At 44.9% G+C, this 26,475-nt stretch overlaps 1 protein-coding gene across 1 annotated transcript in view; it reads left to right on the top strand. All coding sequences in view use genetic code 11, as the record gives it.

Annotated features, from left to right (window-relative positions):
* EGR_04023 (Chromodomain-helicase-DNA-binding protein) overlaps window positions 1-26,475 on the top strand; it is a gene marked incomplete at both ends in the record, with an annotated part of 31,427 nt that overhangs the window by 2,344 nt on the left and 2,608 nt on the right. The window contains 17 exons of the mRNA XM_024493272.1: window positions 289-616; window positions 2,099-2,141; window positions 2,194-2,256; window positions 2,302-2,533; window positions 2,846-3,255; window positions 3,341-3,664; window positions 5,229-6,034; window positions 10,642-11,236; window positions 13,786-14,420; window positions 15,315-15,878; window positions 16,010-16,025; window positions 17,308-17,506; window positions 19,221-19,414; window positions 19,738-19,947; window positions 23,925-24,389; window positions 24,916-25,296; window positions 26,123-26,203. Of these exons, the coding sequence (XP_024352371.1) occupies window positions 289-616; window positions 2,099-2,141; window positions 2,194-2,256; window positions 2,302-2,533; window positions 2,846-3,255; window positions 3,341-3,664; window positions 5,229-6,034; window positions 10,642-11,236; window positions 13,786-14,420; window positions 15,315-15,878; window positions 16,010-16,025; window positions 17,308-17,506; window positions 19,221-19,414; window positions 19,738-19,947; window positions 23,925-24,389; window positions 24,916-25,296; window positions 26,123-26,203 (5,546 nt within the window). The remainder of the gene's footprint in view (window positions 1-288; window positions 617-2,098; window positions 2,142-2,193; window positions 2,257-2,301; window positions 2,534-2,845; window positions 3,256-3,340; window positions 3,665-5,228; window positions 6,035-10,641; window positions 11,237-13,785; window positions 14,421-15,314; window positions 15,879-16,009; window positions 16,026-17,307; window positions 17,507-19,220; window positions 19,415-19,737; window positions 19,948-23,924; window positions 24,390-24,915; window positions 25,297-26,122; window positions 26,204-26,475) is intronic.

Raw genomic sequence — 26,475 nt, 5'->3', positions numbered from 1 at the left:
TGATGGAGGCCGAATAGCAAGAGGCTAAAAAGTTGGAACATCTGCATTTTATTTTTCTCATCGCGATGGAATCTCTATGCTATAAGACGCAGAAATTAGGCTAAAGGCGTGAAGGATTTGAGTGGTTTCACACGTTATCTTCAGGTGAAGGGCTGGACCCGAGCTAGCGCAAATTAGTAGAACTCGTAAGCACTTTCGTTTTAACCATAACCCATTTAAGATTCCGTTATCTACGAGTGGGGCTGCAACAAATGAAAGATCACTACCAGTCCCATATAATCTCTCCAGGTGGAGAACTCGATTTGATGCTGGAAGTGGGTCTCAGACTCGCCAGATGCTTTGATTCCGTGGCTGCGAAGTACCACAGCTTCCATGGCCATCTATTTGTCTGCAGTCTGGTCTGTGCGCTTCTCGGCCTTCTCGGATCCGTCGTTTCCGCAATGGAGGCTCACCTTTCGCTGAGTGGTGGTGGCGGAGACGATATCAGCGGCGTCACGCTGGAGCGATTAGAGCACTTCTCGGCGGCTTTTGTCCGCACTGCAGTGGCCTTCGCACCCTGTATCAAACGTTTTGCACCCCATCTGCCAGGTGTGTCGGAGCAGTTGCAGCGGTTGAGGTGCTTTGCAAACAACTTGAATGTACAGATTTAGACCTAGGAGGAAGTAGGCAACCAATTCGGTTTTTTTATTTTCGTGAAGTCAAAGTAGTGTTATAGATAGTTTTATTCACTTAAGAGGGTTTACAAGTTGGCAGGTGAAACAGGGTAATATCCAGCTTCGTAGATCCCAGCTCAGTGTTGTTGTTTTGTATGATGCCGGAAGGGGGTATGTTAAGTGCTTTCTCGCTGGTGGTTAATGTTAGGCTTGGTGATTTGCCCAGGCTATCGAAGTATGTGGGTGGTTAATTCCTTAGGGGCGGATTGAGTCCTATGGTCGTACATCACCATCATAGCTTTGGGAATAATGACAGGAAAGCGGGGTTGGAACTCAGTAACGCTGGGGCTGGGGAGTGTCACCTGCTTGACTACTTGAGCTGGAGGTTTAATGGTGTGGTCCCCGGCAGTTCAGCATGTGGGTTAAATTACTATAAAAAAGTTATTTAGGGGGCTGGATTCAATATATTGATGAGACGACAAAGGGGTTGGTGTTTGGGAGAGTAACGACGCAACTATGCTTTAGCATACCAAATAATCCCAAAGGGCAAGTAGACTTGACTTTCCTGCTAGGTAAAATTCTAAAAATTGCCACACTAATAAATTTTTAAATAAGTCAAGCCTAAATATTCGATGCTACTCATTCTATACATTTAGTAAAGTGCGTACTACCTAATTTTGAAGTGCTGCTAAGGATTCCTTTAGAATCTGGTCATTTAGTGTCGCATTGTTTTAATCGATCTGTCTGCTCGGAGGCGAGCTAGAAAATGGACTCAGGTGCGTACTTGTGCTCCTTAATCTGGTCATCGTTTATATGCAAGACTTTTTACTGAACATTATTATTTGCATTGCTTCTTGTCCCTAATTAGCCACTCTACGCCTTGCGTCCTTCTGTAATGAGAGTTATTGGTAGGGTTTCTTGCACAAACCGACTTGCTAATTTATCGGCAATAAAGGAAAAAACCTCAAACCTTTTCATCCTTTGGCCTATTTGGTAACTTCCTTTTTGTCTGATTGCTTCATAATTAACCCCTGGTCTTACACTGACCAGTCCTGTTTTCTCCCTTACCTAAATGTTATAATAGCTTCAGCGATTGCTCAAGTTTTCATTGCACAGATCATAGCCTCTTCCTAATGCACTATTTTTGGTGGGGAAATTTGTGGTCTACTTATTGGGTGTTAAATTAAGCGGCTGTCATGGAATGCTGCTTGAATCCCTAAAGATGTGCATTTTCTGCTCCAGATTAATGCAGTGGTGCAAATTTAACGTGGCTAGAATAATAATCTAGCCCCTATGGTTGATTTCGTCGTGTAATTACTGGAAAAGATTTTTAGGCGCAACTAATTGGCATGTAGTTATTTTTATAGCACTAATTCGCTATTATTTTTTGCTAGAAATCCCCCCCACTGACCGCAAAACGAAAAACGAAGGTCCCGGCCTTTAAGTTCGGAGGCTCAGCGCCGAAGAAATAAGATGCGTCGAAGAAACGTAAGCTTCCGTATTCAACACCTCCCTCACAAACCCTTTCCTTCCATTTCAGATCGACATCGGCGATGATTCATCAGGGAGTGCCACTAAGCGACGAACTGCCCGTGTTGTCAAGGTTAGTTTTTTTTCTTTTCCAGTTTATCGTAATAAATCCTTTCAGGAAAAGACCTTGGAGCAGCTTTGTGAGGAGCTAGGTGTGGAGGATGTGGAGTTGACATACTCCACCGATGACTTCGAGAATTGGACGGTTCAGAAGCTTTTTAATCAGTACGTGCAGCCTCTAATCGTGGAGAAAAACCCGCATGTGCCAAAGGAGCACATTGTGCAGATTTTGGACGCCAAATGGAAGGAGTTTGCCATAATGAACCCCTACATTCCCAAGGGGGAAGAGGGTACGTTCTCCACTCGCGCGAACGTTTTAGTGACTTGATTTAATCTCTCGTTTGTTCATCTGTATGTAGAACCTTTGATGAATTGCCCCGCGTCAACTGTAGTCAAAAAAGGTCAGCAGTAGCAGCAGTATCAACATCTCTGGTTAGCTCTCTTAACCTTCCCCTCCAACTGTTTCGCTTTTCCTTCCCATAACTCGCGTTCCATGTTTCCGCTTCGGTATTTGTTGGCTTGTTTGTGTAACTTTGGTACATAACTCATCACCTCTTTTCCACCATTTCCCTCTGTTCCAATATCTTCCTTTTTCATCGTAGATCTCCCAGATGATGAGGAAGAAAGTAGCACTCTGGTAGCTCCAAGCGGCAGTTTCGGGGTGGAGGACGAGGCTGAGGCCGAGGACACGGAGAGTACAGTGGTAGTGACTCCCGTCGCCCCTGCTGTACCGCGCCGTGCCTCCTCCCGCCATCTGAGAGCTGCAGCGGCGGCGGCGGTGGTGGCGACCGCAACGGCGGCTTCAGTGGGTGGTGGCGGAGGGCCGGCAGTGGTATCGCCAGTGGCACCGACAGAGCTCCCGGGCGAAGGCGGTGAGATCAGTCAGTCTTCGCCCGCCTCCTCAGCTGCAGCCACTCCCGCCTCCTCACAAGCTGCACCGTTAAGGATTAAAATAAGCAAGAAGAAGAAGCGCAAGGCTCCTGGAGGTAGAAGCGGTGGTCGTCGTAGAGAGGTGAATAGTGGTTGTAAGGGGATCCAGAATGTGTCATTTGCCTCATCTGATGCGGTTTGCTTTTGTTACCTTCGCGTCCCGACAGGGTGGTCGATTGGTGGGTGATAACACGAGTGACGAGGAATTTGAACGCCAGCTGGAGGAAGCAGAGGCCTTTCAGGAGGAGGAACAGAAGCGACGCAAGCAGCAGCGCAGCCTAAATGCGCGTAGAGCTGCGGCCGCGGCTCGGGTCTCTGCCACGGCAGCAACGGGGCAGATGCATGTTAGCGCCTCGGCACCGAATCTTGCTGCCAGTGCTAGTGGAGTAAAACGTAGCATCATTGCGCGTGTGCCACTTATGGGCGGAAATAGACAGGCAGAGGATGGATATGAGACGGATCACCAGGATTACTGTGATGTTTGCCAACAGGTGAGTCTCCTTTTTTGGTATCGAGGTCGTCGTATCATTCCGTCTGCGAAAGTAGTGATAACCATACTAACATACTTGAAGCTCATTTAATTAAATGGACTGGAATACTAATGCCTAGTTTCAGTGGCTATCGTCGGCGAAACTGGTACAAGCATGACAACTTAAAGATGTCTCCATTGGGAGATTCATCTGCACGACTTCTAGAGACTTTTTGAACACATTTAGCTCCCAGTCTCATCATATTTACGTGTAATCAAAAACGACATAGGGTTTTGCCTCGTTTTTGAAGTAACACATTAAAATATATTATGGAATGTCCTCTTTACGCTGTCGTTTTTGCAATAAGTTGGTCGTATCCGCCTTTGATTTCTGCGCTCTCTTATTTATTATTTTCGTTGATATTTTTGTTCGATTAGATTTCGCATCTTTATTCTGCTGTCACGTTCATATGCATCCATTAATACATTCATAGATGTCAATATGCCTATGTTATTGTTCTATGATCGTATTTCCTCAGGAATCGTATACGTGACAAATCTAATGTCGGCGGTGACCTTAAATGATAGGGGCAAAGGTAGCTCCCACGTCACTATTGTGTCAATGGCGGGACGAGGCATAACTGGTTTACCCATCCAAATTTTAAAGAACCACAAAGAAATAGTTGGAAGCGCCCTTGATTGTGCTCCAGTGTCTGTGTCTGGCATAAAAGATCGTGGCAAAAGTAGTAATTCGTCAAATATTTGTGCCTTCTGATTTTGATGGATAGATTGCAAGGCTGGCATCTGCAGCCATTCTTCGAGACTCTGAATTTCCGGTTTTCGCTGGCATTTTTTGACTAGCCACTGCATTGGGAGAAGCGAGGACGGATTCTTAAGCCTGTAAAATATGTAACCCACTTTTGTATGGCTCTTAGTTTTATCACCTGCCTGTCTCTGATTTTCCAGCATAGAAGTACATTTGACGTTTTATCTAGAGAATCTGTTTCATTGCGTACTCGTACAACAAGCTAACACAGCGATTGAGCCTACTTTCCAGAACCATTTTTTGGATTAATACTCTGGGATCATCGGTATGTGATTTGTAGCACCACATTGCCGCTTACTCAGCCGCTTGATTTAGAGGTGTATCTGCACTTATTGATAATAGCACTTGCCCGTCACTTCGTATTCTTCTAGTCTGACACTCCATCCCAGGGTTGGATTATACCCTAAAGGGCACAAGTAGGCCTTATCAGGTTTCTTACTCAAATTGTGTCGACACTAACTTTGCAGGCAATATTACTGATCATCGATTCAAACGCAGTCAAATAAGCGAAAACTTTTCCATATTTCCGCACTCCACTAAAAAAGCACTTGTCATCGAGCAAGTTGAGGCCGTAATTGGGTCGTCTTTTGATAGTTTGCTTTAAATTCGTCTTAACGATCACTGTTCTCACTACTCATCTCCTGATTCATGTTTTTACTTCTTTTACTCTACTGCCTAATTTAATGGATGGATTGATCGCTTGAACTCGGTGCATTATCAATTGAACCGAACAACTACGGGTTGTATTGTTTTTCTGTAGGGTGGGAATATCATGCTCTGCGACACCTGTCCTCGTGCCTACCACCTCGTCTGCCTCGACCCCGAGCTGGAAGAGGTCCCCGAAGGTGTGTGGTCTTGTCCGCATTGCGAGAAGCAGGGCATTACCGTAGCGCATCGCAGCACTGCCGACCCCGCCGCCGCTGGCGACGAAGATGCCTCCACTGCCAGCGAGGGTCCTGTTCACGTCTCCCGCAAGGCAGCTACGGCAGGTGGCGCTGAAGAAGAGGGCGAACGGGACGAGCACCAGGAGTACTGCTCTGAGTGTCGTGATGGCGGCGATCTCATCTGCTGTGAGAATTGTCCTGCTAGCTACCATCTGGGCTGTCTGGATCCACCGCTCTCGCAAATTCCAGAGGGTGTATGGCTGTGTCCTCGATGCGGTTGCAAACCACTCAAGGCTCGAGTCTCGAAAATTCTCTTCTGGAGGTGGCGTGAACCCCCAAAAACTGCCATTTCTGTGATGGAAGATGTGGAGAAAATAGAAGTGGACAGAGAGGGGATGGATGGTACTGTTCCTCCGACTCAAGCTACCGCTTTAGACCCACAGACAGGGGAGGTTGAGCAAGTGTCGTGTGTTGGTGCCCTTGCGGTGACCGCACCTCATCCGCCGGCGAGAAGGAAACCCACGAGGGAGTTCTTTGTGAAGTTCCATGAGATGTCCTACTGGGCTTGTGAGTGGGTGACGGAGTTGCAGTTGGAAGTCTTTCACTCCCTTATGTTGCGAGTTTTTTCGAAGAAGTATGATATGGAGGAACCACCACTGCCAGAAGATGGTAGCTCCTATCGGTCAGTATTCATCTATATTTTTTGCTACTTTTTGTTCGTCGTAAATTGACAGGAGACAAACTACTAGTTTTTCTTCCTTCTCGCTTTTTAATACTTCTACTGGAAGCAGTAAGTTGTCGTGTCTGCGAGTAACCTGGCTACTTCCGTCTAGCAAACTGGCCTGTCTTCGGAATTTAATAATTACCTGCGCTAAAAAGGAGGAAATAGTGTTCATTCATTTTTCTAAATACAGTTAGAAGGTATTTGTGTGCTGGAAGCCTATGAATGGGTAGGGAGTTTTAAAGATATGCCTATGCTGGGGTCGACGGATGCAGAACTTTCCAAACTCCCCGTCAAGAGGCTACCGAGGATTCACCTCAAAAATTAAAGGACTTGAGTTGAGTGTTCCTGGTGGCCTTGCCTGTGACCTGATTTATTACAGAGAAATATGGTCACATTGTTTTTGGCTTACCTCAGCCTTTCAGTCTCCTGGGTTTTTTTTTTCCAGCGGAAGACATTTTTGATAATCAAACACCGTCCTTGTTTGAACTGCTGTACGAAGATAGCTCTCTGGCCATGTGAGAGATCCCGCTTCGACTCCGTTTGGGTTTTTAGTTCCCCTCTGCGGAAGAGGAGTCGTTCGTAACCTTTAAGCCTGGGGCCAGCATTTCTTCTCTGATAACGATTGTCAAAACTTGAGCTTTTTTAACCGACCGGCTTCTTCCTTTCTTTGTGTTTTACGGTCTCATACTAGTCGAGGTTCACCCCTACTAATTCATGCGTTATCTACCGCTCCTGCCAGAGTCCATCATTGTTCACCAACTTGGTCCCAACCCAAGTCTCTGACTTGGCTAATTTGCGAATTAGATGAATGTCGAACTCCTTGTGGATCCGCGTTCATTAGGTATTCACCGTCACCATGAGGGCAATCATGTCTAGGATCATTCTTCTAAGCAGAACAAACCTGAAGACTCCGATCACGAGTCGAAACATCTTTTTAATCCAAAATACTTCAATTTCTGAATGTTAGTGCTAGGTGAGGTCGTGGGCCCAGTAATTATAGTCCAACCCCTGCATTGTATGCAAATTCTGGAGATCTTTCATGGCGATGTGATTAGAGTATTGGCCAAAGTGGTTCCTGGGTTCCGTCAACGATCTTGCAATTTGTTCTGGGTCATGCGGATTGCTAGTCACGACCCAAGGCTTTTCTCCAAAACTGTACCAAACCTGGAAGTAATCATCCACCAGGCGGTACATGCCATTGAGTTACTTTTATCACGTATTTTAACCCCCTGAACTTGCATTGGTGATTTCGGGGATCAAAAAATCTGTCCCCCTCTCCATATTGACGAATCGCCACAGCTTGAGTGCCCCAGAGGTTTGAGGCTCAGGTGTGGTGTGCGGCGTTTTGTGTGTATGTGATGTCAGAAAGTGCCTCGACTGTATAGTCGTCATACATGCACGCACGCACATACCCAAGCGCGCAGTCGCAATTTGCTGTGGTTTTATTGATCGGCCTTTCGACAATGCACACACCACCGCACACGCGTGCGTGCGTGCGTGTGGGGGCTTGCCATCATCTCCGTCCTAAAGACGGTGGTGGTGAGTGAGTTAGTCACCCCATTACCTCCTCCCCTTGCTACATTGATATCTTGCTGTCTAATCACTTCTACCCCATACCCTCACGACCTCTCCTCATCGAGAGGGGCAGTGTGACCACTCACGCTACACTACGGATACTCATACTGTGAAGTAGAGCGCGCCCACCATTTTTTGCCTCTCGTGTTTTCTTCTCACTCAGAGTGTGGCGAGGATGATTTTTTTCGGAAACTGACGGAATTAAGGCCCATCTCAGCTTGTCAGCTCTCTCATGCTCATCATAGCGATAGGGGTACGTTCACTCGACTGTGCTGATCCGATCCCGATGACTAACTGTTTTGGCGCATTATTCATCTTTGATGGAACCACCGGTCCGAGAGTTTTTCAAAGGATGCTTTATTTCCTCTGATTTGTCTTGATTCTTTCCAAGTGATTCGGTGATTGGTCAGTACTAAGAATGCTTCTCCTATAGTCAACAAAATTGGAAGTATCTTCTGGGGTTAGAAACTAGCCCCGTCACCTCGTCGCCATGATAGAGTTGCTCACTGAAATTTATTGACCATGTCTCACAAGTTTGGCAACAATTTTTGCATGGGTCACTCTCGTGCCACAACGGACGGACAAGCCATGAGAGGCGGGTATTTCCATCATTCATAGTCTTTACCTTACCTATCTGTCCCGGTACTTCAAATGTCAACACGGTTTACGCGAAAGTTTGGAATGCTTCTTAGAAGCTCCAAACCCAAATCTGGTGGTCTTTTGCTAGCTCTTTCGCGTTTCATCGTCCCAGTAGAAATGGGATTACTGTAGTCAACTATAGACTGTTTAGATCTTGCATCCAACCTGAATAGTACTGCTGTGCCAACAGAATTTCGAAGAACTTTCCAGCACATTGATGCGGTTCGTCTTCATTCATGGTTTTATACGGAAGGCTCTTTGCCTTGGTTTTATGATTATTGATGCGACACCATGACCTTTGACCTATGTCAACCCGATTCAGTGTGGCGATGAAACACCAAATGAATATTGTCTCCTGTGCGTTTTGGTACCGTAAGTTAACTGCTTCAAACCTGACAGTTCGGAACCATGTGACATTCGCAATGCAATTTAACACTGTAAGATTCTATTTTTTCTTTGTGGAAGGGAATATTCGGTTACTTAACCACTTCCCTCATTCACAATTCTGATGTTTTTCTTACCTGATTTCAACTCCATCTTTGATCTAGCCTTAGGCTCTCTGGTCTTCCGGGTCATCTTCATTTTAAGATATAAAGTAGATGGAGCCGTGGATTTGTTCCACCACATTACACCGTTCTACTGAAAACGAAGGGGTCATGTGTGAAATCGTTCAGCAGTCAGTTGCTTGGACCTTATAACAGGGTGAGGAATTGCACATTGCAGTGTGGGTACAGATGACTCATCCATATTACCTTGTGACCTACTTCCCCATACCTTGACATGACCTCTGTGGTTTGCTTCACTCAATTTTCTGCTTTTAGCCACCTTCCGTACATTCTGAGATCCCTTCTCCTATTCCACTCGCCATGGTATTCGAAGGACGTCTCAATCTGCTACATTTGGAAGTGGGTCTACTTCCTCCAATAAAATTTGTTCAATCATTACAGAGGAAAAAGCGTTTTCAATAGGGGCTATTTGAGCCGCTTTGTGCACGGGCTAGGTGACAATGCTGTTTCTGAAGTTATGTTGCTTATTCAGGTTCGGTTGATTCTAAAGTATCCTATGACACCTGAATTATCTACAAAAACATCGTGGGCAGCAGTTTTGTTCAAAAATGCACCCAAAGGGCGAGGGTCTTGTAGTACGGAACTGGTATGGGCAGGTCCCCATCATGCCATCGTGTAGGCCGCATTGTCAAACCCGCGGCCTAAACGAGCACCCTTTATCACAATATGGTGCTCAATCCACATCCCTATATATTTTTAGTCCACGTGTATTTTGTTTCACAAATGTCATCGTGACTCTTCATTGTCTCCGACCCCATAGTTTCGTTCTATCTTAATTTCTTGTTGAAAAATTTCAATTTGTCTACTTTAGGAAGTGTTTTTTTAAATCGTAGCTCCATCACAACATCGGTTGATTGTTCGTTGCTGCTGTTAAGGCTATCCGAAATCACTTTTGATGAGAACACCTTTACTTTCCACCAGTGTTTCGAATACGAGGCAAATAAGTCACGTGAGAGGGACTTTCTTTGTTCTTTAAACTGGAGAACAATCCTCTCCAGTGTTAAATGAAAAACTCCTAATTTGTCTAAGAGTGTCAAACACTTTTCTCCGCTGATAGCACTAGAAGCTTTTCTTGTTGATGGTGATTTGGAGTGTGCGAACCTCCCCTTTTGCGTGGTGCGGTTCGCAGCTAGCTTTTGTTCAGCACTAGTCATTTCTGAACCCAGCAACGGTCTAATAACCTCTTGCTTTAATAACTTCTGACTTCTGATTGTAAAAACATTAGTGTGCTAATCCGTTTAACCTGTGAATAAGCTATAGGTGGATATTTCCGAAGTGAAGATTCATCAACTTTTTACTGAAGGGATGCTAAATTCGTTCTACTTTCCCCATTGATCTGCTCAGTCATAGACAGTTCTACAGGGAGAAACTTTATCTTCATGTATCTTCTGCTAATAATTTGTCCTCTTTCAAAGTTCAGGTTTGCTCATGGACGACTAGTGGTGAAAATTCCGCTCCTACTTCCGACATTCACGTTCTGCTCACGAATTGGGGATCGTTTATCAGAATCTTATTCTTGTTTTTTTCACTTATCCTTACGCCATGACGACAAATTATGCCAACCTGCAAGGACGCTTCATTTTGACAGACAGGGGTAACCTCATGATACTCATCAATAACGACTACTGCCCTTCCTCCTTTACCTCGATTTCAGTATTTTTGAGGGAAATATTCCCAAATGTTGATTACAATAGGAGGGAGACAAACTAGACGCAAATTGACCGATGTCAAAATAAATATTCTTCCAAATCAAGTAGTCCTTTTTCGCTCTGCCTGTCTACACAGAGGACGCGCCAGGGAGAAGGCGCCCGACCCACAGAACCTAGAAGAGCGGTTCTACAAGTGGGGTGTCCGTCCCGAGTGGCTCCAGCCCCAACGTATCATCGACAGCCGGATGACACGTCAGAAGGAATGGTTCCTAGTGAAGTGGCGTGACTTGCCCTACGACGAGTGCACGTGGGAGGACGTGGCCACCACCGAGGTTCCCGAGTTCGAGCGCTTTGTGGAGGAGTTTCGGCTCATGCGGGGTCTCTTTAAGGGCGAAACGAGTTTCGTCACAACAGGCAAGAAGAAAGGGAGCTCCTCTTCTACAGCTACCGCCACCGCTGCCGCTATTGCTTCGGCGAAAAAAACAAGCATTAGTGCCAGTTTGTTAAAGAAAATCCCTCCTGAGAAACCGATTACGGATTTGAGGAAACAGTTGACCAAACAGCCGGAGTATATGGATGAGACGGGTGGGGAACTGCATCCCTATCAATTGGAGGGATTGAATTGGTTGCGATTCTCCTATGGCAATAAAGTGGATACTATTTTGGCCGATGAAATGGGTCTGGGAAAGACAATCCAAACTATTGCTTTCTTGTACTCCCTCTACAAGGATGTAAGTTACTTTTGTTTATTATCTCGATATTCAACCTATAGTTTATGGTGCTTTATTATCAGGACAGTAGTTTATGTTTATCAATGAAGTGGTAAGATGAATGTATGGATGAGGTTGCTGGGGTTGGCTGAAAGCAAACTTATTTCTGCCACAAGACGTCGAAGACTGTTAGGACAGCTCCGTGGAGGTCAAAGCTCGGAGAACTAAAAAGGCCCGCATAGTTATGCATGCATTTTTATTTACATTTTACTGTATTGCCTCTGTCTTCTTTTGAGCATCGTCACAGCGCTTTTTTGTAGTTTCAATGTTCATCTAAGTGACCTGAGCATCATGTTGATACTGAATTATTTAAAAATGTAGGTGATATAATAAATTTGTGTCGTGGCGAGAATGATTCTTATGCATTCATGGATGTACGTGGGATCCCTTAATATCAACAATTGGTTTGAAAAGTGATTCTAAAGCCTGGTCGATGACCTAGGGCGCGGAGGTTTAATGACTGGGGATTGAAAAGGTCTCCATTTGTTATTTTCCCTATAATCGTTCTTCTGTTTACTGTGAAGCAGGAATAAATGTCCTATATCACAGTTCAAAGGTTATTTCAATGGAGGTCGTATGTCATATGGCTAGATGAGAGTTCTTAGTTGAGTCGTTTTCATTGGGTAAACCGCATCGAAGGAGATTCCCTTGCGAAATAGTGGTAACGGCTGATTTGCAGAGGCATGAAGAGAATGGTTCACTTGGCATGCGTAGTCAGATGCAGGGATGTCATTCTAGTACAAATTGATGTTTTTCCTTTTGTTATAACAGCAACGCATGCTTAGGAGTAAAGTTTACTCCATGAAACTTTGAGGCGATGGGGTACTCCTCGGCCATGACCACGGATCTCCGGGTGTTTATCTTGTCACATGGTTAACTCATCGCATCATCTAGAGCCTAATTCTGTCACGCGATGTGTATTACGGCTTTGAGTAAATAAAATGCAAGCCCATGATCTCACAAAGCCTGTCAGTGAATAGAGATCGTAGGTGTCATTGCAAGGGGAAGCATTCCACTTTGACACCAATCAACGTGGAAGCAAAACATTTACCCACTTACAGTGTTTTTAGATCAAATGTAATTGCATGACAGCAGTATTGGAAGATATTTATCACCTACTCACTATATCATTCTACACTATAGGTCCTTTCCCCGCTTTGTCAAATCCTTTTGTGCTAGTTTTCGTTTGCGTTTCGCCGGAAAGTGATATCCGACTGATGTGTTCTTACTCCACTCGTCTACGATAGAGGCGATAACAAGGGGATTATAAAGATCCAGCTATGTAATTGATGGAACATAAGTTGTTTACAATGTTTGACATCATTGAGCTACTAGCAATCCGCAAATTCCAGGGCATCGAAGTGGACTTTTATCAACTTGGCCTGTAATCACTCACTGTTATGTAAGCCATTCAAAACATCCGGGCGCTGGTAGACTGGTCTGGATGCGTTAAGATTCACTTAAGTGGTCTCCTTAGCTGTGAGGACGTTGGTCACCTAAGAAGGAATCGTTATTTTCTGGACACATCCTTTAAAACGGCAACTACTTCATGAATATTGGGTCTCTCCTTATTTGCAGATACCAGTAGTTTTCTCTGTATCATGAGCATGCTTGTTGTCGCTCCTCTCAACTATGCCCCGAAGCGCCTATGTTAGGGGAGCGAAGGATAACTTGATCGTGAAAGATGTCTCCCGTTCTCTTCTCCATCTCGTAAGTCGTATTCAGTGCATGCCTGCTGAAACACAAGGTCTTCACTGAGCAGCTCTCTCGACCGATTCCGAATTCTGGCAACCAACATTAGAATGCTACTATATGCTTTGACTAGAATCACCCAATCAATATGTCAACGAACGACTGTTTGTGAACTAACAAATATTCACTTTACTGAAGCTGAAGTGTTTTTATCTGCAGTGGTCCAGGAGGTTCCATTCAGGAGGGAGCCAAAGAGTCAAATTATTGTGGAACTTCTAGACTATTCAGTCCTTGGTCATGAATGCCGTAGAAGAAGAAGTGGACTCATGTTCTTTGAAGACCTGGAAGGTGTCTTAAATGTCCCATTTTAAGACACTACACTCCATCCTTGATCAATCAACAATGCATCCACTTATAAAGGCCTTTTAGACGCCTCATCCCCCAGTCGAAGAGAAGCTCACAAATCGTCCCAGGAAAGTAGTCCAATGTTCTTAATTCCGAAGGAAACTAGTAGGTCAACTGTCAGAGGTGACGTGATAAAGGCAATTTACCATCATCTACTCCTGGGTCATGCAAGCTGTAGGAGAATGAACAGGTTTTCTTTGAGTAATTCTCTTTGCCTAGTACTCTGCAACCGTCTCTACTGCCTAGATGTAGACTGTTACAGCGATTATCGGATAATTTAGAATACATATGAGTGTGCATTGGAACTTTCGCTCTTGGGTAGTTGTCGTAGTTGTGTTGCCTCAAGCGTAGTTGTCCAAGCGTTTAGGCGAGAGCGAAGCGCTCAGCACTCATCTCCATGATCCTCCTTCCAGGGTCACAGTCGAGGTCCCTTCTTGGTAGCCGCCCCCCTCTCCACCATCATCAACTGGGAGCGTGAGTTCGAGTTATGGGCCCCCGACTTCTACGTGGTCACCTACGTTGGGGACAAGGACTCTCGGACGGTGATCCGCGAGCACGAGTTTACCTTTGAGGAGGGCGGAGTGCGTGGCGGCTCTCGAGTAGTGAAAATGCGCTCGGGCGCCCAGGTTCGCTTCCATGTCCTTCTCACTTCCTACGAGCTCATCTCCATTGATCAGGCTCTACTCTCTTCCATCGACTGGGAGGTGCTGGTTGTGGATGAGGCGCATCGGTTAAAGAACAACCAATCCAAGTTCTTCCGCATGCTTAGCACCTACAAGATCGCCTACAAGCTGCTCCTCACCGGAACACCGCTGCAGAATAACCTGGAAGAGTTGTTTCATCTGCTTCACTTTATGTCACCTGCAAAGTTCTATGATATGCAGGGCTTCCTGGATGAGTTTGCGGACATCTCGAAGGAGGACCAAGTGAAGAAGCTTCATGAAATGCTGGGAAAACACCTACTTAGGCGGCTTAAAGCGGATGTGCTCAAAAACATGCCATCAAAGGGAGAATTTATTGTCCGCGTCGAATTGAGTCCTATGCAGAAGTGAGTTTATTTTATTATTCTTGCTTTTTATGGTCTACCATTGGGGAGTTAGAAATTTCGTAACTCATCAAGAAGGATTGGTTTGTTTTTTTTTCTCGACACATGCTAACAGCGCCCCTATTTGGATCAGGAAGGTCAGGGCTTTTCCTCGTGAGCGGGGAGGGCAATCAGATTTTTGCTGAAACACGTCAGCAGCAACCTTGGTCCAGAGCTAGATAACCGTTTTCACCGTTTGGATGTTGACTGTCCCGTTGATTCTATGATCTTGCAAAAGAATAAATTAGAATGGACGGCATGCAGTTGATGGCACACTGAGCCTATTGAATGAACTCATCATTTCTGAAGTTCTGTTGTCAATGGATGTTCTCTACTCTGTCCTGAGAGCTCCTTCCCGACGGAGGCCGATGGACCGTATTTAAATCACAATGACGCTGTTCATACTTCAAAATATCTCAAAATTCCGTGGAAGTTTTTACTTGGATTTTTGTACGCACTCATACTGGTCTAGGCGTAACCAATGGGGTCAGCTTTGATTTCAGCGACCGATGACCCTTTGGAAGGTGATGTACAAGTTTATAGTGATATGCATATAGTCGGCAATTCGGGACGCATTAAAATTCACTGTACTTCTTTTCTAATTTTAACCCTTTGATTGTCTGGAAAATCAAATACATTCCAGGTGTTATATTGTGCCAAACAGTCGAAAAATGAATTTACCGTCTAGCTAACAACATCCAACATGTTTTTAGCGCTTTGAACTCAAAAAATCCGTTTGTGAACTGATAAAATACATGTGTCGCATGGGTGTGAAATGTGGGTTTAAATAAGAAAATCGGTAAATCACAAGTGCCGTTGGTACCAAACTTGTTGATCATTTGTATTACCATCTTGTAGGAAATTCTACAAGTTTATCCTAACGAAAAACTTTGATGCACTGAGCTGCCGAAGTGGTGGCGCCCAGCCCTCCCTCATTAACGTGATGATGGACCTTAAGAAGTGTTGCAACCATCCCTACCTCTTTCCTTCCGCCGCTGAGGATGCGCCTCGCTTACCCAACGGAGCCTTTGAGGGTTTGGCGCTGCGTAAGGCCTGTGGCAAACTCGAGCTCCTCTCTGCCATGTTACAGAAGCTGAAGGCTGGTGGCCATCGGGTACTCATCTTCTCCCAAATGACCAAGATGCTGGACCTGTTGGAGGACTTTCTCGAAGCGGAGGGGTATAAATTTGAGCGCATTGATGGCAATGTGACGGGTCAGCAGAGGCAGGATGCCATTGACCGGTTCAATGCAATTGATTCAACGTCATTTGTGTTTTTGTTATCAACGAGGGCTGGCGGCTTGGGCATTAATTTGGCCACGGCAGACACGGTGATCATCTATGACTCTGATTGGAATCCTCACAATGATATACAGGCGTTCTCGCGAGCACATCGAATTGGTCAAGCGAATAAGGCAATTTGGTGTTTTTTTCTCATTTTTTTCTGTGGTACTTAATTTCCCATCCCGTTAAATATGGAATGTGCAATGTTTGATTTTAATTGGTTTGTTTGGTTTTGTTCCAAAAAGCTGGATTTTTGGATTAATTCAGTAGGATAGAGGTGGCTGAGGTGCTAGCTTGACAGGTTCGATTCCTATCAAAGCGAAGAGTTTTTAAGCTAGATGATAGGTCAAGTTAAACTTAATTATATGAGATCTAAAGTTTGTGCTTATAATGTGTTAGCGGGTTGCGTAGGATTTTGTGTGAGAGTGGTGTACAATCTATCCCAGGACCAAATATTTTACTTCTTTATGTCGATTTTTCTCATCTCGTTTGGTATTCTTCGTCCGTGGCTTTTATTCCATTGGCATCGCTTGCCAGGAGGGGACTTCTCGTTCAAACCGACAAAGAATGTGTTGTGCTGTGTGTTTACTGGTCATGCCCTTCCGAGTCAGATATTCCTGCTTATTGATATCTCAGACCGTCCGAAAAATAAATGACAGCTAAGTTTGAGCTGCAAAGGGGATATTGGTTACCAAACTTGTTACTACGAGCTAAAAGAATCTGTCAAATTTTACCAGACCTCATTTTCTGTCGATGGTACTAGCAAGATGTGTGGTGGAGCACTATCTTCCCCCTTTCCATGACATCGACCTATCTTCATTTTCAGCTAAACGCTCCGAGGCTGAAAAGGTCTTTGACACGTTACTTTGAATCAATTGAAGAGCGATCTTGGGGATGACGAAGCACTTGAACTCATGATAAATTAATCACGAAATTTACTCATCCGGCACTTTTATTGTAAAGGTGTTCGACATAAATAATCCCGGGACCACGGTCAGGAGATTAACATGAGAGTTGAATTTCCCGAAATTTTGCTTGCACGTAGACATTCCCCTCATTTTTGCTATACTATATAAACTTTTTGTCGACTTGTGTATTAACTATCGTGACTATTTGTCATCAGTTAAGTAACTCTAATGCCACACCAGCAGCCATTGGCAAATGAGCACTGGCACTGGGGGATAGATGGGGTCATCCACCTCAAAATCCCTCCATTTAGTTTCTATCCAGGGCTTATTCTGCATCCGTCCATACACTTAAATTTTTTTCCCATTGAGAATTACATGCTCATTCCTGATGAACTTATTCACTTAATATTTTCGACTTAATGATGTATTAGTTGTTGCAATTCAAAACGAGGATGTGCTTGCATATGAGTAAGCTTGACGATGCGATGTAGTTTCCCTCATCAGGCGAATAATCAACATATGGGTTGGGTATCCATGTGTCTTTGCCTTTTATCCCTCTCAATTGTGTCCATTCATGCATCCATCCTGGAACCGTCCATCTACTCACTCGTCAGTTCTGGGCCCGTCAATTTATTTACCTTTCTGACATTTTCCGTACAGGTGATGATCTACCGCTTCGTAACACGCGCCACGGTGGAGGAGCGAGTGACACAAGTAGCAAAGAAGAAGATGATGCTCACTCACCTCGTGGTGCGACCGGGTCTGGGCGGTAAGGGTGCCAGTCAGATGTCCAAGAAGGAGCTCGACGATATCCTCAAGTTTGGCACGGAGGATCTCTTCAAACACGAAGACAACGACGGTAATAGCGACTTATATACCTTCTCTACTTGTCATAGAAGGCGGTACTAGTTGAGAAACTGCTATTAACTGGTCGTGTCTTGACGTGCCATGCGGAAATTTTTTTCATTCTGGTAGCAAAATGACTGCGGAACTTGTCTGTGAATTGGAATGATGTGGAGGGAAGGTCGTTTTGTCATGTACAGGAGTGCTGCGAGCTAATGCACGTCATAGGCGCATATTCGTCTCCTTCGCCACATATTCACTCAGTATAGAGGCAAAGGTCTGTCTAGTAGGGCTTTTCATAAGTTAGTAGTGGTTCGTACTGGTCTGATGCGGGACGAAATTCCCAGTCCGACATGAACACGATGACCAGGAACGAAGTATGAACCCCAAGGCTGATTAATGTACATGAGCGGTCTTTTGGCATTCACACCTACTGGGACAATTAGTATGGTCAATGCTATCAATCCCAAAACAACCTTGCATAAATGTCCATTCGAGTTGCTGTCAACTCCGTTGTAAACAGTATCATACTACAAAAGATGGGATTTCGCTGAGATCATATGTTTTGAGGTGCTTTTGTGTTCCTCAACTGGAAACAAGTGTTATATACCATCTGAAGAATGGTATTGTGAGCTCACTAGCATTTCTGACACTTGACTCTAACCCCCTTTAAAATCTCTGGTTTTAGTGTTTAAGGCGGGGAGGTGGGTAGTGGGGAAGAAGTTAAGAAGGTCTGGTATTCATCGTCGTAAACAAATGGCCAAAATCCCATAAAGCATTACAGGAAAATCTTGACATTATTAAATGTGGGAAAGCTTAAGTAAATGTTTTTAAGTAATTAAAACCCGTGACAGGTGTTCGAGTCAAACCTAAATTTTGAGGATACTAGGAATTGGGACTGGATTTAGCTGTTCAAACACGATTCCTTGCCTCATTCACAAACCCACTAGAGCGCTCAGCAAACAGCTGGAAGGCTTCAACATAAAAAGGTTTGCTAGTGTGGATAAACCATTCCAAGGCAACCCACTTCGTCTGTTCTGAAAGATGTCCTAGTACCCTATTTCTACTGACTTTTCAGATGTGGAAGTGATCAAAATGTGTTGTGTTTATCGCTCCCACGGAAAGATTCGTCTCCCGTCCAGTGTTGTTAGCCATTGATTAGGCGTTCCACGATCTGAATAAATGCTCATAGGAATGAATTTCAAGACTGTGGTTTGAATTCGGAATCACCACGGCCAGGATCGCTGTTGACAGACGGACGGTCGTCTTTGAAAAGTTTACTATTGCCATATTTCCAGCTGTTGAAATTGAGTATCTCCTCATATTGCCTCAGGCCTCCCGTAAATGCGAGTGTCCGCGACCTTGACGCTTTCGTTCACAAGACACTACCACCAAACGCTGTGCACGCACGTGTGGTATCACTGTTACCTGTTAGCTTGATTAACGATGTCTGGACTGGCCTGTCACATGCTTGTTGGCTGTCAGTGCATAATTAGCAACGTTTTTGACTCTCCTAGGGTAATGCCTTGTAAAACAACTGTTCCTGCTCGACTTGAATTTCACTTTTATTCTTGGTTTTGGTCGCCGGCGTTCCTTGAGGAAGCAATTTGCTGTACGCCTAGATCTTTTCTATTCATGATTTTGTCGCTAATCAACCTGAAAGGAGACCTAATCTTCTCTCAAGCCCTTAAATCTATATTGAAATCCTTTGCGTGCTTTCGCATATGCAGCCACAGACGAACACTGTATAGTCTACGATGACGCCGCATTGGATCGTCTGTTGGATCGTAGTCAGCAAGGCATGGAGGAGAAGCAGATGGAGATGAACGACTACCTCAGCTCCTTCAAAGTGGCGCACTACGAGAAACGTGAGATCCAGGACGGGGACAGCGAGGAGCCCGGAGATGAGGACTCCAATGTTGAGGTAAGGGGTCATTTTTAACTTCCTGGTGTGAGTTACTCCTGAGTTGGTGAATCTACGGTGGAACAGCTAGTTTAAATGCCATAATATTGCAAAGATTAGCGGCATTCTCGGGGCTACCCAGTGGTTAAGCTGAACTGGCAATTACAACAGCAACGGTGGTTGGAGGTATTTAAATTGCAAGATGATGCGGTGCACTTGTGTAGCGCTTGAGTTACTCTTGATGACTTTACCACTTTGTTTTGAGCTTCATCCTCGGTGCTTCGCGTGACCGAAAACTGACTTGACTATTCGTCGTGTATATTTTTGTTTAACCATTGATATAGGTGATCAAGCAGGAGTCGGATACCAACGACCCAGCGTACTGGGAGAAGCTGTTGCGTCATCACTTTGAACAGGCGCAGGAGGACCAGGCGAAACTGTTGGGCAAGGGCAAACGCCATCGCAAGCCTGTCAACTACTGGGCAAATCAGCAGGAGGACGAGGAGGAATGGAATGACAATACCAGTGATCATGACAGCAACTTTTCTACCAAGGTGAGTCATCTCACCCCATTTCTGTCCTCTCTGCGGCCTGGAGGGGTGCTATTTCTTATTTCCTTCGGAATTGATGCTCTTCTTAATCGAGGTTCGGTAGAGAAAAGCCCTTATTTTCTCACGATCTCAACTGAATACGATAGAAAAAAAGGACTTCAGACCAGAAGGCTTTGTTTCCTCTGCTTCAAAGTACCAAAAATGGTCAAAACTCCCACGTATTTATAACTCGTGAATGATTTATGGGAAAGAGAGAATTGGTACTTTTAGCTAATAGTGGAGAGCTTCTTCGAAAGGTTGGTGACACTTGAGGCATTGTCCAGATCGGGTCGCACTGAATAGCTATTGGGTCGGCTGGTTATGTACTTTTGGCAATCAAGTGAATTGCACAAATGACTTTTTTGGCTTTTTTTGACCTTGTTTGCTCGTTGGTGCCGAGCTTGGAATTGGGTAAGCGGATCTGACACTACCCATAATCGTGGCCAAAGATGCTACACTGGTGACACTGGTGCTGCTTATAGCGTCAGTGCTTGGCGTCAGGATGCGGGTGTCTTGAGGTCAGGGTTGCGTGGAATAGGTAGGATGAATTTATGCATCTCGTGGACTTTGAGACTTCCTTGGTTCCTGGATTAAACCATGCCGGCGTCATGCTGAAGGTTGATTAAACATTTGTGCACTTTATCGGACGTGATTCTCGGCGCCTATTTTAGAAGTAGTCAAATATTTGCAAATTTTGATGACTGAGAACTTAGATGAAAGTATTTAACTTGAACTGGTCGTCAGTCAAAAGACTTCCTATTGAAATGTTCGTTTTTTACGGTTTATAATTTCAATACGTGTCAAGAAATCGTCTGTCCCATTCATGACTAATTTTGAGCGCTTTTATCACCTACCGAGAAAAATTGTTTTGCCATTCCGCCATCGCGAATCATTTCGTATTACGAAAGACCGGAGTTTAACGGGCGTGTTGTGTTGCCTAAGTCACTGCTCCCGAGAGCACATCGCCAGTTTCACGCCAGGCGCCCTGGCGTCAACCACATGAAGTCCATTATTCGGAAGTTTTACGAACGGCTGAAGATATTACAGACGTTGTCAGGATCTATCGGAAATACCAGCAAGCAGTGGGAAACCCTCAAGTTCCCTCTCTCTAGACGCCATGGTCTCAGTCAGAGAAACTATTGTCACGATTTCATCTCCATATTATTTCTTATTCTGATAGCTACAGTTCACATTGTGATACTTAAGTCACCTGCTGTCACTCATACTCGCTCTCCATTGCATCATTTTTAATTCAATGGGCAGTTGGGGTACTTTCTCGACACTAAAACTGGCACCACTGAAGTCACGAGGAAGGGAGACAAAGCAATCGGTGACATCTTGCAGAGATTCTTACTAGTTTACCGGAGGGTTTCAAGCCATTTGATACTAAACCATCAGGCAAAGCTTTGCTCAGTCAACACAGAGCCGATTCTAAGACCACAAAACTGACATCTGTGCTCGTAATTGTCACCCATCACGCAACCGATGAGTCGGTAAGGGCACCTGGATGAGACGTGGGAGTCAGTTGCGTCTACGGCACGCTGAAGTACCAGCAGCTCAACATCTTCCAAATACCACATCTACCTCATCACTCTATTCCGCAGACACGGGACACAGCGACCTCAAGTTACCTCAAGAAGACCTCTACACTAGTTTTCTTTTGTGAAGGAAGATGCTGGAGATGTTTAAAACTCTAGGAACATTCCCACTTCGAAGTTTTGGGTATCCATGTTTTTCAAAAATTTCGAGATTTTCTTTTCGAGACAAACTTGCTGCGTTTGGACAAACTTCAATTTTTTTTAAAAAAAATAATGTAAAAAATATTGCAGTGGAAATGGTTTTAGGTTTATAAGCATCACCTCACTGTTCTGTAATGTTCTCCGATTATTTTGTACCCCCGTGAGATATGTTGATGGAACCCAGTGGAAGGGATTTAGGATTGCCTGCTTTACGAGTTGAATTGCAATTTTAAAACAAATCTCTCGTCAATTTTTTTTCGGGTAACAGTCAGAAAGGGTGCAGTAGCAGAAACTGTCGCCCAAAATTAAGTGATGTAAGGAGTCGGATTAGAGAGGTGAATTAATCAAGGCTGGATGCGACACCGCCACCAATATCCCCTACTTTTGATGACAATGAAGAAGCACGCGTCACTATCAATTAGCATCACTCGAGATTTACGCGTCCAGAACAACCTTTGATCATACTTAACTTTAGTGATAAAACAGTTGCCCTGTACTTACACCAACTGGGAGGCGAAAGTCGTGGAAACCTCCAAGCAATGATTGCCGTAAGCATTAACGGATGGTAATAAGCTTGAAAGTGTCGATTCATGTTATAAACACTCGTCGTGCACTTTCGATTACTTGCTGACAATTGACCTTTGATGAGAAATGACTTCCGCAATCCATCGTGAAGCAAGGTATCCCCAACCGGTTCAGCCACTGCCCCATACACGCACTACCAAGGCATTTGTGTGCGTGTGTTCACTTACTGATGGTTCAGCAGCACGTAGGGATGAGCTCTGTCTACTTAATACGATACAGTTTGAGCGTGTGCTAAAAACTGCTTTGGAAACATCCGGGACTGGTGAATCGGTCGGAACACAATTCCGTTCGCGAATGACCTCACCCCGCACAACGTAACCGTGAGAAGATTTTAATACTGCGCTCACCTCATCCTCTGGTGGTATCTTTTCAAGCTCCAAGTGATATTACCACCTCTTCCATGGCGTTAGCATTGAACATTGCATGATCGCTTGTGGAATAGCGTCACCAGTTCGTTTGTAAATAAAGGTGGCTCATGCGAGTTTTTTTCTTGGCTTCAAGCGACAAAACGCTGTGCGAAGGTGGAATCTGCAGCAGGTTTATATCGCACCTGGAAAGGAGTTAGTGGGAAATGGTAATCGTGTTTATTATCTTACGGTAATTTAAGGTTATTTCTTTATAAAAGTCGCACAAAGCCCACTTGATTTTCGTCGATCTCGGCAGGCGTTTGTAGGACCTATCCCAAAAAAAACGCAATCGTCTTCTTCCTCCTACGAATCTCTTGGAAGTAATAGGTGCGCCATAACCTTCACGTCTTCTGTTCATTTATGCTTATTCCAGGTTTCGTAACTTGATGAGTGCAAAGTGTATGCGTTCAAAGGTCACCGAGGTTAACTCCTATCTTGTCCTGACGGCTCCCCCAATAAGCGATGACCTTAATAAATCTAATTTCCAAAGGCCTACTTTGCTATCTTGGGTATTTTTACCCTCCGGCTGTAAGGGATTTCGTTATTAACTTCCATCGACCGCGAGGCAGGATTGATCATAAGTATTCATTCCTTTGCAGGGCGATTTGGATTTGGAAAAAATTTTTCCTGAGAGTAGTACTGACGGCTGGACGATATTTTGCAGTTGCCATATTCTGAATGTGTATATATATTTTCGTGGTAGCGTTGCCGAAATATAGCAATAGGGGGAAAAATCCTGTGGCCTTGGGTTAATGCAAACCGTTTGTTCTGATGAAGCATAGTGCGCCTTGCCCTGTGTTTAGTTACATCTTAGTAAAAAGTAATTTCTACTCATGGGCAGTTATTATGTAAGGAATCTCCCTAGATTCAGCCACACAACAGATTTTTGCCTTTCGCAGCCAGTTAATGGAATCAGGGTTGGAGTGCATTTAAATCATACTGGCCCGCTACTGCTACCATGTCGCTCCATATTGTTACTACCACTATACAAGATTGATCACTAACCTTCAGGAGGACTCGTTATTGACATTCCAGTCCTCTGCAGATCAGAAGGTCAAGTTTTCCTCTTCTGAATGACTCTTTAGGGTTTGGCAGCTATGATTAGATGGATCCGCTTCTAAATTGCTCGAAAATATTCTCTCGCAGCTGTTTTTGAGACTCCATAGCCAGTGGATTGAAATCGCACATTCTGTTTGTGTTGCTATCACAGGACGAAGACGACGACGAGTATGACGAGAAGGCTGGTGGCAATGGCGAGGGTATGGGCTCCCAGATTGGTCGCCGAGTGCGGCGAGAGCGTGAGGGCAAAATGCCTCCTTTGCTGTCCCGCGTGAACGGCCAAATCGAGGTGCTTGGCTTCAACATCCGCCAGCGTCGCGCCTTCGTTAACTCAGTTCTACGCTATGGGCTGCCACCACCGCCTTCCTCGTTTTCCATGGCAGGCGTACCTGTAGCATCAGCTACCGCCTCCACGGCTTGGCATTCGCGTGACTTGAAGGGTAAACCGGAGCGCGTGTTCCGCGCCTACGTGGCCCTCTTCATGCGCCACCTGTGTGAGCCGGAGAGCATGAATCAGGAGAATAATGCCACGTACTCTGATGGCACCCCGAGGGATGGGATCTCTCATCAGCCTATCCTCTCGCGCATTGGTATTATGGCCTTGGTGCGTAAAAAGGTGAGCGCAGATGCCGAAACGATTCAAGTCAAATTTCCAAATTGTAAACATAACTCTGAGAATGTAATTTTAACGAGAATTATGTAAGACTGCTTTTTCTTTCACCTTCGAGGATCTTTTGGGAATTGTATGACTCCGAAATTCCAATCCTGGATGGTTACTTTCAATAAAATGTCAACATTCTTGAAAATGACCTTCAAAATCACATCTTCGTCCCTACTTTAGGTCTGAAAATTTGAACTGTTGAATTGTCTCTAAGGCGTTCACATTTCTGAATTGCTTTCGAACGGAGCTGTGATCTAGTGATGCAGCTTCAGGACTTCAACCGTGCAGGATTTCATTGAATTCTCTCTCATTCAAGTTGCGAGAGTTCGAGCGGACAAATAATCTTCACAGCTATCAAAAGTCCCCAGCTAGCTTAAACTAGGATTAGGAAAATTAACAGTTCAATCTCATGCGATTATGCTATACGGAACGTCAGCAGCTCTCGACGGAATGCCACGGGATTATGTCTCCTCCACTGTAGGTGCAGGAGTTTGAGCAAATCAACGGTCTCTACAGCATTCCAGACTCCACCACTACCTCAGACACCGCGTTGGCAGCAATGGCAACTACAACAACGTCAACTGCCGCAGCTGCTGGTGAAGGCAACAGTGGTGATGGACCGGATGGCGCATCCACTCCGCTGACTCAACCCCTCTGCGTTGCTGTGGCCACCTCCCACGCTAATGGCAATGGGGGTGCAAGTTGCTCTGATGACGCATCCAAAGCCAGCGATAAGACTGAACCGATGGACATTAGCACTGTCGATGAAGTTACCGTTCCCGTCACGACAGTTTCATCTTCCAAGAACGGGGAAACTGATGCGGCGACAGCAATGATGACATTGGCAGTAGAGGAGGGAGAGGTGAGTTGTTGCGTCGGCTTTTTGTTCCTAGCAAAATATGGTACAAAGCTTACACGAATATGGAATGAAATCGATTGTGAGGCAGACAGAAGATCAAAAAGATTGGTAGCACAGAACTTCATGCCTCCAGTGTGAGCGCTGATTTGCGAGAGGCTGAAAGGGCTTCGTTCTTGGCGCTTTCTGTGATCACCCTTCTGCCTCAGCCGTCACTAGCCCCCAAGTGAGGTGCCATCAAACGCAAGGCAGAGGCGGAGTTGATGCAATGAATGCTCCTCATTTCAGTGGTTGGGACTGTTCTTGTGAATTTAAACGGGATTCTGCCTGAGAAGTAGCCGGTTACTGTTCTGTATAGAGCGAGATTTTTATGTCAAATCGTCAGTCGTATCAATGTTTATCCATGCTGCAGTACCCTGTCTTTACCTCACGATCACAAATTAAATTTGTTTTGTGATCTCGATTCTTCAATTTCGGTTTAGTCAGAATTGTTGTCTGCCGAAAGTTGACGCGGTTCTAGCAGGTTGTCCGTTGAAAGTCTGTGTAGATTTGGCTATTCGGAACTAATGTCTTCGTTTGTGGGCGTTAGCGCAGTGTCCATTCAGCCAAAGTAGGACTTGTGCTTTCGAAGTGTTGCCCACATTTCACTCGTGTCATCCTGATGACATTGATATGGGGGTAGAGAAGAGCTGAAGGTGATGACATGAGTTGATCTCGGAGGTTGCACCACGGGAAAGCGTACAGTTAAGGGGATACATCATCCCTTTACCTCGCCTTTTAAATGTGTATTTTGTAATGATTGTTTTGTTCATTTCATTTTTGTCTTCGGTAGGCAGTGGAGCCCGAGGGCAGACTGAAAATTGATGAGACTAATGCTGGTACTTCTTGTGACTCCATGGATGCGGATGAAAAGGTGAGGAAGTGTTCCTTCAATTCATTCATTATTCCTAGCATGCTTCTGCCATCACGGATTCTGTCCATTTCCAGCAGTAAACGAACGTTTGTTATGGGAGACTAGATGATGAGGTGGTAGCACAGGTGCTTCTTGAAGTCGAGAGGAATTATGAGGACAAAAGTGGACTTTTGGATTCGGCGAAACCAAGATATTTCACTCCTAAGTTAGTTATTTACGCATCGTCTTTGGAGAATATCGTACAGAAGGCGATACGGCGGAGGGTGCGGATT

The sequence above is a fragment of the Echinococcus granulosus genome (assembly GCF_000524195.1).
Source record: "Echinococcus granulosus chromosome Unknown EG_S00023, whole genome shotgun sequence".
Lineage (NCBI taxonomy): Eukaryota > Metazoa > Platyhelminthes > Cestoda > Cyclophyllidea > Taeniidae > Echinococcus > Echinococcus granulosus.
This window is presented reverse-complemented; position numbering and strand designations above follow the sequence as displayed.